At 42.5% G+C, this 14,273-nt stretch overlaps 2 protein-coding genes across 2 annotated transcripts; both read right to left on the bottom strand.

Moving 5' to 3' along the window:
- Positions 1 to 305: 305 nt before the first annotated feature.
- LOC128831322 (solute carrier family 40 member 1-like) lies at positions 306 to 7,359 on the bottom strand. The gene is made up of 2 exons (XM_054017632.1): positions 7,296 to 7,359; positions 306 to 1,295 (listed from the first exon to the last, which is right to left on the bottom strand). Exons 1-2 carry the CDS (start codon positions 7,357 to 7,359, stop codon positions 571 to 573), a joined length of 789 nt encoding a protein of 262 aa, XP_053873607.1. The 3' UTR covers positions 306 to 570.
- Positions 6,355 to 13,119, bottom strand: LOC128831321 (solute carrier family 40 protein member 1-like). The gene is made up of 6 exons (XM_054017631.1): positions 13,032 to 13,119; positions 11,327 to 11,394; positions 10,942 to 11,101; positions 10,093 to 10,208; positions 9,048 to 9,174; positions 6,355 to 8,071 (listed from the first exon to the last, which is right to left on the bottom strand). Exons 1-6 carry the CDS (start codon positions 13,117 to 13,119, stop codon positions 7,809 to 7,811), a joined length of 822 nt encoding a protein of 273 aa, XP_053873606.1. The 3' UTR covers positions 6,355 to 7,808.
- Positions 13,120 to 14,273: the final 1,154 nt, after the last annotated feature.

The raw sequence follows: 14,273 nt of genomic DNA, 5'->3' as shown, positions 1-14,273 counted from the left end.
GAAAGTGATTTCATTCCAAATGGCATCTCTTTAGAAGCCTCAACATCCCCTCCCCTCCCCCCCCAACCATTACAAACCTTTGATTGTGGAATGGTGCTACTTATGAGGAGATTCATATTAAATTATCTGACTTTTCTTACCTTAAGTACTAATCACTAATTCTGCTACTTACATATTTAAGCATACAGCAGTCTGGCACAACTGCTGTTGTACATTCTGTGCTTTCATGAAGAGGGATTTTTTTGACTGGCTCTAAGCCAATGGAACGTCCATTTGCTCAAATGATTCTGTTCTTAAGATTAGATTAGAGAGATTAGGCTTCCGATTCCGGCTCTTAAGCTCCTGCCACTAGTCCTGCCTACCTTCGCCCAGAATCCCGACACCATCTGTAGAATGGAGATAACAGCACTTCCCTATCTAACAGGGGTGTGGTGAGAATAAATATATTAGACTGTGAAACAGTCAATACTATGATGATGTGGGCCATACGTATCAGAGAGATCATCACATCTGTTTTTGGTTCATAGAATCATTTACCCAGTGAAGTGACTCCGCATGTGGTGGCAAATTTCATGTATACTTACCAATTCTGGCTAGTATCACTCCTGAGAACAAGAGAATGATTGAAATATAGGATTCTGGGTGATCGCTCCCATGCACGCTGTCCAACAGCACTGTATTATTAGTCCAATGAATTGAAGAACGATCTGGCAGTATGGGTTGGTTGATGTTTCTTTGGAAGGGGTAAATATGCAGCTGGTTCTTTTGCAGTGTCTCGTGGTTTAAGGAAGAGTTCTTACTTGTGAGAAGAGAGAAAATACCCAAGTCAAAAGGACTGCCGGGGGCAAAGACTGAAAACACACACAGCATTAAACAGCTTACATGGAGGAGGCTGGATACGACTCCTGTGACAGCCAAGCCATAATGCTTCCTTAGCTTAGTAAACAAAATTGTGCCCATTAGTCCTGAGAAGGCAGAAAGAGCCATGAGTATGCTGAGAAGAGAGCCACTGATCCCCTGCGTGTAGGCGTACCCTGTAGTGATACAGTCAAAGCCAAGCACTGTGGTGTACAAGAAGGCTAAACCCAAGCCTGCTAAAAAGACAGACTGCCTGTAATATGCTTTCCAGCCATCTCTGCACGTACACAGCATCCTGTGCATTTTTCTGAAGCAAAGAGGCAGTTTTGTGACTGACTTGCGTTGCATTTCAGGACTGGATTTCTGCTCCGTCGGTGCCTCTGGAATCCCAGGTTTGTTGATGAATTCAACAACAGCTGAGCAAATGGGAAGATCCCCTGTAAAATACCAGTCAGAAGGTTTTAATGGTTCTGGTGGCAACTGCTCCACTGTGCAGTAAGCTGCAATAAGAATTCCTGCTTTCTTGGAAAGAGTGGACCCCGACTGATCTGTTCAAAGCAGCTGCTAGAAGGCAAAGATTAAAGGCATTTGAAAGCATCAAACAAAGGGAGTTGAAAGTGGACCTGTTATTAATTGGCCCTGAATTACTTCATTTGATCTTTTCGGGTGCAAGGCATAGCCTTACATCTTGTCCAGTGAGTGACGTGACAAATTGAAACACACACACACACACACACACACACACACACACACACACACTATAAAGCTAAAAGTAAGGTCAGACAAATCAAGTTTTAATCAGAACTAATGAACTTAAAGGGAAACTTGTTAAGTAAAGGTTTCTGGCTCTGTTTCTACTCTTTTGGTTCAGACATTCAAAATGGCACCAGATCCAGTATGGGATTTATTGCACATGCAAAAAAGAAACATTGACTGGAAACCCAAAATCCAGTTCATCCTCATCTATATTGCAAGCTTAGAAAAAAAAATGGTGTTTCAATACAACTACAAAATAAAGATTTAAATGTAAATTAGATACAGATGTATCATGGTTAACTTCATTGTGCATATTTTGGAAGATATTTAGAAGTTTAAGTTCCTTAAGATTGTTTTTAAGCTCTGTTATTGGAGCTAAATGTGATGACTATGGTCTACTGATCTGAGGAGAAGACTAGGACCCAGAAACTCTTGAGTTATAATTTTGGTGCTAATACTGAGTCCCTGGGTAAATTACTTACGTCTCTCTCAGATTTCCCATGTATAGAAGTGAGATAATACTATTTTCAAACTTTTAGGGCTTTTGTAAGGATTTGATATTTAGTTCTTACAAAGAACGTTGCAGGTGTAGAGCACTATAACTGCGACTGTAATATATATGCAGTTTTACTTGCCCCATCAAAGGTATTTCATTTTTAAAAGGCACATGATACTTTTTTCTATGAAAGAATGACAGTTTTCAGAAAATGTAAATTATTCTCATATTTATAGTCAGTTTCAATTACCTCCAGCTAATTCCATCTAAGTGATCATATCATCCATCAAGAGTAAGTTAGTTTAATGACTATTAATGTTTGTAGAGTACTTTGAAAATGTAAGTGCTAAGTGCTAATTACCCTGTGAGAAAAATGATTGTAAAAAAATGTCATTGTGGGGCTCATATTTCAGTGCATAAATATATATCTTATATGTCATACAAAAATAACTACATTAAAAGAGTATTAAGGATGGCACTCAAGCACTCAAAAGTTAGGAAATGCCAGAATGAATGCTTTCAGTGCAACCTTAATTCAATCCCCTAGTGCATATGCATTATGATACAGTCTTTAATTACATGATCACATATTATTTTTTCCACAAGATCCAGCCCCATGTTCAGTAAATGGGTGTTTATTCAATATTTCTTTTTATCCTCCTCATTCAATGTGTGGTCCAAGGACTTAATTTAACACACATCATCCAAATGCTGCACTGAATACAAAATTATTAATTTCCTTATGGATGTTTCTGGTCTGTGCTCACCATAGTATCTGAGTGCTCCACAAACATTAATTCATTTATCTTCACAACAACCCTGTGAGATTAGGAGGTATTATTATCCTCATTTTACTGATGGGGAACTGAAACACAATGAGATCAAGGCCAAAATTAACTAGAGTATCCACTATTTTTGGGTGTCCAACTTGAAACAACTAGGTCACAATTTTTCAGAGTACTTTGCATTTTCTGTCACTTTAACATACTCAAAGCATAGATTCAATTGACTCCAGTTGCAGCTGTGAATGCTGAACACTTCTGCAAACCTGGTCTCAGGTGTTGGGCATCCAGAAAATTAGGAATACACAGTTAGTGGTCACCTATGAACATTTTGGTTTAGGTGATTTGTCCAGCATGCATAGGAAGTCTGTGGCAGAGGTAGGGAGGGATACACAGCCCTGATTCTTCCCCAGAACAGCATCAGTCCAATACACTGAATGAGGCAGGGGTCCTCATGGGAAAAATTAGTATGTGATCATGTCACTAAAGACTGTATCATAACCCATACACACAAGACTGTCAAATTAAGATTGCCCGGGTAACTTTAATTCTGGCATTTCCTAATGTGTGCTCAACTATACAACCTTAGCATACTGTTTATATAGTTTCTTTTTTAATGTAATGTCCGGAACCTAAGTAAAAAGTGAAAACACTGAAATTCTATCATGTGGAAGCATACCGACACCCTCCTCCCCTCCCCCGCAGCTTGGATCAGCAGCATGATTTGAACAATTAGACTCACTGCATGGACCTCTACCACTTGAGCTAATAGAATAACTAGTAGCTGTAGTAGGCGGTTATCCTCTGTGTGAAACAGGCAGAGTGGGGAATGAGACACACACTTTGCCAATGGGTTTCACAGCTACTTGCTGAAAACAGAATAATGTAGAGATTCAGGACTCCTGGATTCAATTCCAGGTTTTGTAGGGGAGCATGTTCTAATGGTTAGACCCTTCTACCACTGTGTCCCTAGGCTGTGTCTGTGTCTCTTTGCTCCTCCAACCCCTTGCCCTGCTCCCTCAGCTTTCCTGTTCCGTCTCCTCCTACTCCTATCCAGTCTCCCCACCCCTTCCCCGGCTCCTCCCCCATCACCCTCTGTTCCTATCTAACTGCCCATGCCTCTGACTCCTGTTCACCTGCCCCTCTGCTCCTATTCAACCCCCACTCCTGCATCTCATTCACCTCCCCCTCTGTTATTCCTGCCATCCACCCCACACATAGAGATGTCTGTCCTTAGGGAAAAACACTTGTGGATGGCTAGTATGTTCTCATTGGTATAGTCAACAGAGGGTATGTCTACACTACAGTGGCTACAGCAGTACAGCTATGGCACTGTAATGTAGACACTTCCGATATTGCCAGAAAGGGTTTTTCTGTCAAGGTAGTTAATCCACCTTTCCAAGAGGAGGTCATAGGCACTGACCCTCGGGGGGGAAAAAACGGGGGGCTTAGCACCCACTGGCAGCCCCTCTATCACCGCCTGCCCCTCCCCCCCAGTGCCTCCTCCCCACCAGCAGCCCCACCAATCAGTGATTGCCCCTCGCCCCAGCGCCTGCTGCCCGCTGTGATCAGCTGTTCTACGGCATGCAGGAGGTACTGAGGGAAGGCAGGGGGAGGAGCGAGGGCCAGGAGCATTTGGGGGAGGGGGTGGAAGAGGGCAGGAAGAGGGGGCAGAGCCGGGGCAGGAAGAGGCGGGGGGTAGGGCCTGGGAGAAAGGGTTGGGCCTGGGCTAGAAACTCAGTGCCTATGGAGGAGATAGCTAGGTCAATGGAAGAATTATTCTGGCAACCTAGCCACATCTAGTAGATAGATCTAACTTCCGCAGTCAGGGTACAAAATTTTTCACAGCCTTGAGCTATGTAGCCATCTTGATCTAAAAGGTAGACCAGGCTGAACAGGCACATTTGTAGCAGAATCTCACAGGATGTCTATCTGCAGGTGATTTGCTTGGTATTTAAAAAAAATTCTTCATCAATAATGGATAAAGAATGTCCTAAATGGTAGGGGGTGAACAATCGCACAGGATACTTTTCCTCAGTGAGAACAACGTGTTAGCCTGATTATCACATACAAGAGCTTGGGGAGTGGAGGTTAGTAGAACAGATTTCAGCTAATCATCACTGCACCAATTTTGTAAGGCTTGGTTTACACAAGGCAGCTTATGTTAGCCTATGTCAGGGTACACACTACAGACTTGCTCCCACTGACATAAGTGCCCTACTGCACTGACATAATAACTTCACCTCCACAAGAGGAGGGCTTATGTCGGGGTAGTTAGGGCGGCGCAGTGTCTGTGCAGACACTGCAGGTTACTTACATCAGCTGTTGGCTGTCTTGTCAATTTCATGGCTGAGTTGTGAAATTGATGAGAAAGCTGGCTCCCCAGCTGGGCTGCTGCTGGGTCTTTGCTCCAAACTGGCTGTCACCTAGGCTCCCAGCTTGGGCTACAGCCCAGGCTCCCTACTGGGAGCACTGCTGCCCTGTGGTCCCAACTCCCCATTGGGAGCAACACAGCCCACTGGACTCTAGGTACAGATCTCCCTCCCAGAGGCGAGAAAGCCCAGGTGGCTTCCCCCACTCCCGTCTGGGAATAGGGAGGTGAGAAGCCCAGTGGGGCAGCTGGGCTCCTAGTGGGGAACTGCTTGGAGCTGATCCCTGTCTCTCAGCCCCCTACACTGCCCCTCTTCAGTCAGTGGAAGCGCTCCCGGTGAGGACACACACCACCGACAGAAGGAGGGTAGTGTGGATCTAACATAGGTTGACCTAATTTGTGATTTTACTGTCTTTTTTCTAAAAATGTCTAAAAGCATCAAGAAGTATTATGTCCCAACGCTAGCTGCTAGTACAGACTCACTCCCATTGATACTGCATCTGCTGATTAGCATTAGTAAGGCTGAGCTCCAGGCAGGGGTGAAAGTAACTTAAAGGACTTACCTGTACTCCGGAGTCCTGAGCAGGGGGCGTGGCCTCAATCGGAAGAGGCATGGCCTCAACCGGAGGAGGCCTTTAAATTTAATCAAGATTTAAAGGCCCCAGGGCTCCGACAGCAGCTGGGAGCTCCGGGACCTTTAAATCACCCGCGGAGCTCCCAGCTGCAGAGGCGGCTGGGAGCCCCGGGGCTCGGGGGCGATTTAAAGGGCCCGGGACTCCGACTGCTACCACAGTGGAGCTCCAGTCCCTTTAAATCACCATGGGAGCCCTGCCACCGCTACCCCAGGGCTCCGGCAGCAGGGCTCGGGTGGCGCTTTAAAGGGTCGGGGGCTCCCTGCAGGGGCTGGAGCCCCGGGCCCTTTAAATCCCTGCCCGAGCCCTGCTGCCGGAGTCCCGGCGCAACGACGGGGATTTAAAGGGCCCGGGGCTCCCTGCAGCAGCAGAGCCCCTGGCCCTTTAAAGTGCTGCCCGAGCCCCACTGCGGCAGCAGGGCTCCCATGGTGTTTTAAAGGGTCCAGGGCTCCCCGCAGCGGCCGGAGCCCTGGGCCCTTTAAATCACCGCCAGAGCCCTACCGCCGCTACCCCAGGGCTCTGGCAGCAGGGCTCAGGAGGTGATTTAAAGAGCCCGGGGCTCCGGCCGCTGCGGGGAGCCCCGGGCCCTTTAAATCACCAGCCGGTCTGGTCCGGCACAGTGTACTGGCTCTTGCCAGTATGCCGTACCGGCGTACTTTCACCTCTGGCTCCAGGGAGTAAGGTCAATGTCAGAGTAGTTGTCTTGTTGTCATAAGTGATCTAGTCTCCTGGGATGAGTTTGGTGAAACCTTGTTATGGGTTGGGTTAAAACCCCACTGAGGTTGATAGGTGTGAACTCACTCTTCAATTAACATCACTGTAAACATAAGCCCCACCGAAAACAAAAGGTGTGTGTGAACCTGCTGAGGAGCTTTTGGGCTGAGTCTTGTTTTGGGTACGTGTGTATGAGAGTGTGAGAAAAAACACTGCTATTGAAATGATTGATATGGCAGACAAGAACAGAGAGAGGCAGAGGAAGAAAGGCAAGAAAAGCCAAGCAGGAGGCTGTAAGCACAGTGTGACCCTGGAAGAAGCTAGAGAGAGTGCTTTGGGGTTGGGTGTTGGCTAAAGTGACTTGAACTCTGTAAGTTAAGAAACTGATCCTTTTGTTACTTTGTAAAGAAACACAGGACTTTGCATATAAGCAAAACTGCATACCTATCACCAATTTCTCCCTCCAACTAGAACATCTGAAGGGCCCCAAACTTTGATGAGTGGTTCAGGTCAAAAATGGGCAACAGTACTAATGCATAATTTCCATTGTCATTAGTAGGAGATGGCCATGTGCAATGAGGCAGGAATTGACCCCGTGGAGAACCACTAAAACAGGAAGATGGTCAATGGGGATATAATACTCTTTTAAAGAGAGTAGCAAAAATAAACTGAATATTAGGGATTACATGCATTAAACCATTCTTCACTGACTTCTTTTCTTTTAGCATCTTGAATTGCTATGACAACCATCATTCTAAATGAGTATCAGATATCGTGGTTCAGTGACGTGCTGCAGGATAGTGCTCTATACCAAGGAGTACATAATGCAGACAGATGGATTCATTAAACAGTCTTTAAATCTGCCTGGCAAGGTATTAAACAATGGAGGCTCTGCTATTCTCACACCCACATGAAAGATTTCCACCAATAACTCCCCTTAACGCCATTGAGAGTTGTGTATGTAAATCACCCTAGTACAAGGATTTGGAGAATTGACCCCCGCATATTTGCTACTTGGCTTTTGTCTTTTCTTTTGATAGTAATTTTATTATCTTCATGCAGTTTCTGTGGAATGACTCGTTGGATATCCTTTAGTACTCTAATGATTTGATGTGTAATTCAACATTTTGGATGTAAGCCAGTATTTCATAATAATACATTTTTTAAATGTTGGTGGGAGGCTGTTCTCCTATTGAATACTACTTACCCGGCACATTTGTAAGTTCCATTTGTCTTTCTATAACATATTCTCCTGCATTCTGTTGAGATTTTACAGCCAAAGGAGGCACTAGTTGATACACCCTGGATAGGAATATAAATTCTACCAGAAGAGAGATCAAGTTCCATCCAAGAATAAATCCACAGCCAATGACATTAGAGGCCCAAGTCATAACCTGCCCCACAGACAGAGGAGCGAAGATATTTATGACTTGATCCATTCTTCTTATAGCTGCATTCATTCCTAGACATGGTGTAAAAACAGAATGCATTTCACTCTACATATATACATACACACGCATGCATCAGTACTGACGTGATAATTCTTCCACCCTTTGTTTGCCTAATAACACTAAAAGCTCTATAGGCAGGGACTGTCTCATACTATATGCTTATACAGCATCTCATCCTATGGAATCTGAATTTCACTCAGGGCCTCTAAGTGCTACTGTGATACAACTAATAATATTAATAATATATTATCACTTAAGTTACTCAAAAGGAGCAAGATATTTTACAGAAGACCAAATGAAAAATAAAGTGATTGGATGGGAGGGAGGACAGATAAAGATGTGCTCATGAAAACCAGGGACTAATAACAGTGGTTTGAGTCTGGGAGACCATGGAGAGACATGTATGCTTCCTTGCTCAGCTTTGGCAGTGCACTTTAATCTTGATTTACAAGAACCCTTCCTAACCTAGACCTGTGATGCTGCCAGAGAGAGACTTCCAAGAGAGCCTAATTGCAGTATGTGGTGGTGGTGTGAGGTACACAGAGACTTCGCTATGTCCTTTCACTTATGATTTGTGCCAGGGTTTGAATCAGGTCTCCCAAAGCAGAAGACAAGTGTAACCAACCTATTGTGCCATGTAGGCTCCTGTCTAAAAAGATGTTGTCAAGTCTCAGTAGTTGCTTTTCACCTGAAATAACTTTGCTACTTTTACTTGTTAATAAAAGCTCATTACTAATAAGCACAGTCCTATTTTTATCTGATCAACCAGAAATTGGTGAAAAACTGAAATCGTTGTAACCTATACGTTACAAGGCTTTCCCCTGAGAGATATAGCTTTGAACACAGCTCTATTTAATCTTCTTAGACACTTATTAAGGAATGAGATTAGAAATTTGTTTCTAAATAAATATGTAACTATGTTTCTTCTATTAAATAAAATATAGCTTTGGCTCCTATGTAAATGAACATATACTATATCTAGCTCACCAGCCAGTTGGCCTCTGTTATCACCTGTGATGACCACAATCCAGTCTTTCTGAATGGTTATCGTCAGCGCTGTGCTTGCCAGGTTTGCCAGATCGGCTAAGATGATTACCACTGCATAACAGAACACCTTGTTGGAAGTGAATAAAAACCGGAGGTTGGAATCCAAGAATCAAGGTTACTCAGCTATTGCTGGCTGGAACATTACACAAAGTCTCAATAAAGATGGACGCTTTCAGAGACCGGTTAAGTTTGCCACTGGAGTGAGTACATTTTTGCTAATTTGAGCAGCAAGAGCTTCTTTTCCGTTAACGCTATGAGCCAGATTCTGTTCTCAGTTAAACCTCCTGAAAGTCAGGGTGACCCCGTTGCCTTCAGTGGAGTTGCATTAGATTTAAAGAGGGGTAAATGAAAACAGAATTTGCCCCTAAACCTGATAATCTTCTGCCATTATATCAAGAGGCAACTGTATAGGCTTTGCCTCAAATCAAAGATGAACACTAGAGGGAAACACGTTAAAGAGGCTCAATACACCAAGGCCTAGATCCTCAGCTGCAGCCAAGAAATACAGAGTGTTAAAGGGTGGGAGCAGGTGCAATGGCGGCTTTAAGCCCCCCAACTTCTGGGGCAGACTGGTCCCTCTGAGGGCTGCTTTAACTTGCCCTGGCTGCCAACAGCTCCAAAAGGCCAATACAACAGCTGGGGCTCACCAGGATACAAGGAAACACCAGCTCCATGCCTTACACTCACAGCCCAGGGTGCAGGAGGAGGATGGGAATATGGAGGGAGAGGAAGAGCTGCTTCATTGGCTCTTCCCCATCATGGGATCCACTCTGTGAGGATACCCTGTGGCTGACTATACCGGCTTTCTGCTTTGCTGGTGGTGCTGTGTACAGCAGCCACAGCACAGAGGAGATTCTGGCCCACAGTCAATCTCCAAGATTAAAGCAAATACTTTACATGCATTATTAACCTACATAAAGATCCCAAGACTGAAATATTCAAAGTATAATTTATCTGTGAAAGAAACAGGTTAATAGACACTTACAGTAAACCAGCCGTGCCACATTTGCTCAATCTCGGCTTTGTAAGAGAACACCAACATCAGTACTACGCAGCAGGCAGTGACAGACGAGTTCTGAATGAACAGCGATGCATGAGCAACTGCAGAATGAAACAGCTCTTGATGTGATACATATCTGCTCAATTTTAAAGGAATCTCACAAATTCTGTCACTTAATACAAACAATCTGACAAAACCCAGCAGCCACCTGAACAGACTTTTCTAATCAGAAATTTCTCAGCTTTGTATGAAAGACAAAGAATGACACCTCATTCTCACTATAGAACAGAAATTCTATTTTCTGACCAGAGCTAATTATAAGGAACATTATTTAACATTATGCAAATTCAGTGAGGAACTCCTACTCCCAACTCATCTTCTGTGGCCTTGGGGAAGTCACATTGGCTTTAGGCTCCTACATCACTTAGGCACTATTTTACCCTTAATCTCTCTTTCTCAGTTTCTCTGTTCAATTAGGACGATATAATGCTTCCCTCCTTCATAAAAGTGGTGCGAGAAATTATTAATATTTTTAAAGCACTCTGAAGAAGATAGCATGGATTTTGAATCACATGGATAGTAATTATATTCAGGAGTTTGTATCTCCTAGTTAGGAATATCAAAATCAACACAGGAGTACTTGTGGCACCTTAGAGACTAACAAATTTATTTGAGCATAAGCTTTCGTGGGCCAAAGAAGTGGGCTGTAGCCCACGAAAACTTATGCTCAAATAAATTTGTTAGTCTCTAAGGTGCCACAAGTACTCCTGTTCTTTTTGTGGATACAGACTAACACGGCTGCTACTCTGAAAAAAAATCAACACAGACAATTACCTTTGTTTCTTGGTTTTCTATCAATCCAATCTCCAATTAAGGCCCCAAACACAAGTACTGAGCCAGCCACCACTAACCCAAAAACAGCTGTTAAAAGGAGATTATGTCCATACAATTCTATCAGGAATACAGACATAGCAAAGTGCCACATTCGATCTCCCTGAAAAACAGAAGAGACAAAACTTTATTTTGATTTTAGCCTCACAAAATAAAGCAATACCATGGACTAAATAAATGAAAGTACAGAAAATGGGGCAGTCTGAATACTGAAGATTTAAATTTGATCCATTTCTAAATATCTGTTTCCAGATATACTACAGTGCTTCCAAAATCAGGCTTCCCTTGATCATTTACAATGCAATAATTTTATCTGAGTTTATCTTACCCATATAGAAAGTGCACAGCTTGCATAAACCAGAAATCTTGGACCCATGAGGTAGCTCAGCACTGCATCTGAAACACATACATAGAAATAAAATAAACTTGAAAGTAAATTTTGTATGTACACATGTGCATGTGCATCTGTGTGTGATTGATGTGGCTGGTGCTGTATAGCCAAGTAAAAAAGTGTACCTCACCCAAAGGAAGGTACAGTCTCACTATACACATTCACAGACAAAAGGGATGAAATTCTGCCCTCATGGAAGTCAAAGGCAAAACTCTTATTGACTTCACTGTGGCCATGATTTCATCCAAGATATCCCATAATGGAAACCAGAATAACCCCTCTCAGTTCTCACAAGTGGGAACACTGTTGCACAAAACACCACATCAGAACATTAACAGGGATAACCAAAAGATCTCTCCAGTGATAGAGCAAAGCAGAGAGGTGACTAAATGAGGTCATGTTGGCCCAAATCAGTTCAAATGGAAAATGATGTTCTTCTTTTCACCATAGGGGCTTTTGCACATAGCCAGTTAATCTCAATAAAATAAATTACACATATGTTGTGTTTCCAGAGAAGATGCTTTTGGTTGTAAACCCATAGGATTAATTGGTAATTCTCAAACATTTAACATCAAAGAGCCTCATTTAAAAGTAGGCTATGCCAGGCTTCTAATTTGCACCCACAATATTGCACTCTCAATTAATGCTGGAGCAAGTGTTGGCATTTAGACACCTCTTCTAGTTACCTGGTTTGCAGGGACAGATGGTTGTTTAAATTCTGTATTTTCTCCTGCAGTTCACGATGCCTGGAATTTTGTAACCACAAGCAACTAAAGGACCAAACTCAGAAGCCATTTTAAAAAAAATGAAGTCTTTTATACTTATTTTCAAGGAAATATTAGGTATCATTGTGCAGCTTTTATTCTAATTGACTATCAAATTGATCAGTCTGAGGAATTGTATCCCTTACCTTTAGTCTGGCTAACAATGTAGTGCCTGATTCTCCATTGTGTGGCCTGTTGTGCAGTCATTGGTGCTAGACGGGGATATAATGTTATCATTCTGATTTGTTAGTGTTTTATACCCAATTTCCACAAGTAGAAATGCCCACATGAGGTGCAAGGCAATGGAGTATCAGGCCCTTAGCGATTAAGTCTAGTATGTCTTCCCTATGGCCTATTTATGCGTTTTAATCCTCCATATCAGCTCCACTCTGTATAAAGCTCAATCTCTAAAAAGTGCTGCCATATTCTCCATCAGTGTCTGTAGTTAGAGGGGGTGACTGAGTTATGCTTCTTATGCCTGGAACTCTGACTTCATTTTCACATTTAGTTGTCACATCTGTACCCCACACATCATCCTTCTGACCTGAAACTGCATCATGAGAGGCAGAATAGTCATGTGCATGAAAACAGTGGAAGGTCACATTTGGAAGACAGATTCAGTTGCTAAGCAGCATTTAAATCAAGCAGTCATTTCATATTGCTGAATAAAGAACAAATATCTGAGAAAAGTATCTGTCTTGCGCATTTCTGCAGTGTTCAGTGGACAGACAAAATTGCATAGAGTGCTGATTAATTTAAAGTGGCAGAAAGATTACTTCAGTTCAGGAACAGGGCTAGCTAAAATGATATGACAAGCTGATAATGTTCAGCAGAATTACACCTGGCAACAGTCATTTTCATCTCTTTGGGAGACTTACCAATAAATCTGTTCTCTCTCCTGATGGGTGTTTCTGTCCATATTCTCTGACTTCCAGAGTTTTTCAGGCCTTCTGAGTCTTCCACCATTCTTTCTTACTGCAAATAAAGGTTACACACATTGAAAATATATGCAAATTGCAACTACACTGGCATGTAGTGTGGGACACCAGGTCTAATTTCAATAGAAATCAGATCCTCCAATTGGCTAAATGAAGAGTATGTTATGCCTTTAAACAAGTAATTCTTTAAATTATAAATGTGAACTTTTTGCTTTCAACTATAGCCAGATTATCAACAAATGGACATGTACTAATAAATTCCCTAAATACCCTTCGTCTAAGTGCAAATTATATATGACTAAATAAATATCTGCACACTGTAATTAACTGTTCTAACTTACCACAAATAGGAGATAGTCTATGTTTATACTAAATGAGCCAGACTTCTTTTCAGCCCTGCAGTTGGTGACTGTTAAATATTTCTACATTAGCATACATTTAAAAAAAATCTTTCCATTCTCCCATAGCATTATAGTTACTATAATTAATGCAAATTAAATATGAAGGGAAAACTATCATTTTATTTATAGAATCCATGAGCATTCAAAAAGTTAGGTATTTTCACGTATATTAACCAGCTAACAGGCTATAGAAATCAGTTGCAACCAACAACTCCCTTAGTCAATTATACATTTATTTTACTTACCATGCATGAACAGCAGGACCAAAATGTTCATGTGCTCTAGCTTTATTGTTTAGTTGATTCAGTCACTTGCTGTACAACTCTATGGAAAGATGAATTTAAAAAAAAAAAAAAGGAAGAGCTCAGTTTATGAAACTTACACGTACACTTGCTAACATGTACAGCATTGTGTGAAAAATGCTGGAGGTGCAAATGTTTCATGTTTGTTGTCAAAAGAAAAGCCAGCAGTTTCTGTCACATGTGACAAGCTAGTACAATGTGCTTTTCTAGGGGTCATTCGGTGCTATGTAAATTAGTCCACTGGGAAAAGGCTAATCCTGGGAGTGCACTGCATCTCATGTCTGGCATGGAACATGGCAGAAAGGCAAAGCCTAGCTAACACAGATGCTGACTGGTTTATTTGCCCGGAGCATTTCATTTTGATTTACATGTCAGAACAGTGCAGAGATTAGGGGGGTTGACTTCAATGGAGCTATGGTCATGTACTCTCATCCCTATGTGCTGTATTCTCCAGTGAAGCCTCAGGAGAGAATACATGC

Source organism: Malaclemys terrapin, chromosome 2 (genome assembly GCF_027887155.1).
Source record: "Malaclemys terrapin pileata isolate rMalTer1 chromosome 2, rMalTer1.hap1, whole genome shotgun sequence".
Classification (NCBI taxonomy): domain Eukaryota; kingdom Metazoa; phylum Chordata; order Testudines; family Emydidae; genus Malaclemys; species Malaclemys terrapin.
Note: the sequence above shows the minus strand (reverse complement) of the source record. Positions and strands in the feature narration are given on the sequence as shown.

Bases quoted from the DNA above. Each gene is read 5' to 3' on its own strand.
- LOC128831322 (XM_054017632.1), bottom strand. From the start codon at position 7,359: ATGGTTGTCATAGCAATTCAAGATGCTAAAAGAAAAGAAGTCAGTGAA. The intron at 1,296-7,295 runs GTAATCCCTAAT...GGTATTTTACAG, and splicing joins TGAAGAATGGTTTAATGCAT to GGGATCTTCCCATTTGCTCA.
- LOC128831321 (XM_054017631.1), bottom strand. From the start codon at position 13,119: ATGGTGGAAGACTCAGAAGGCCTGAAAAACTCTGGAAGTCAGAGAATA. The intron at 11,102-11,326 runs GTAAGATAAACT...TCTGTTTTTCAG, and splicing joins GCTGTGCACTTTCTATATGG to GGAGATCGAATGTGGCACTT. The intron at 8,072-9,047 runs GTGAGCTAGATA...CACCATGTCTAG, and splicing joins TAACAGAGGCCAACTGGCTG to GAATGAATGCAGCTATAAGA.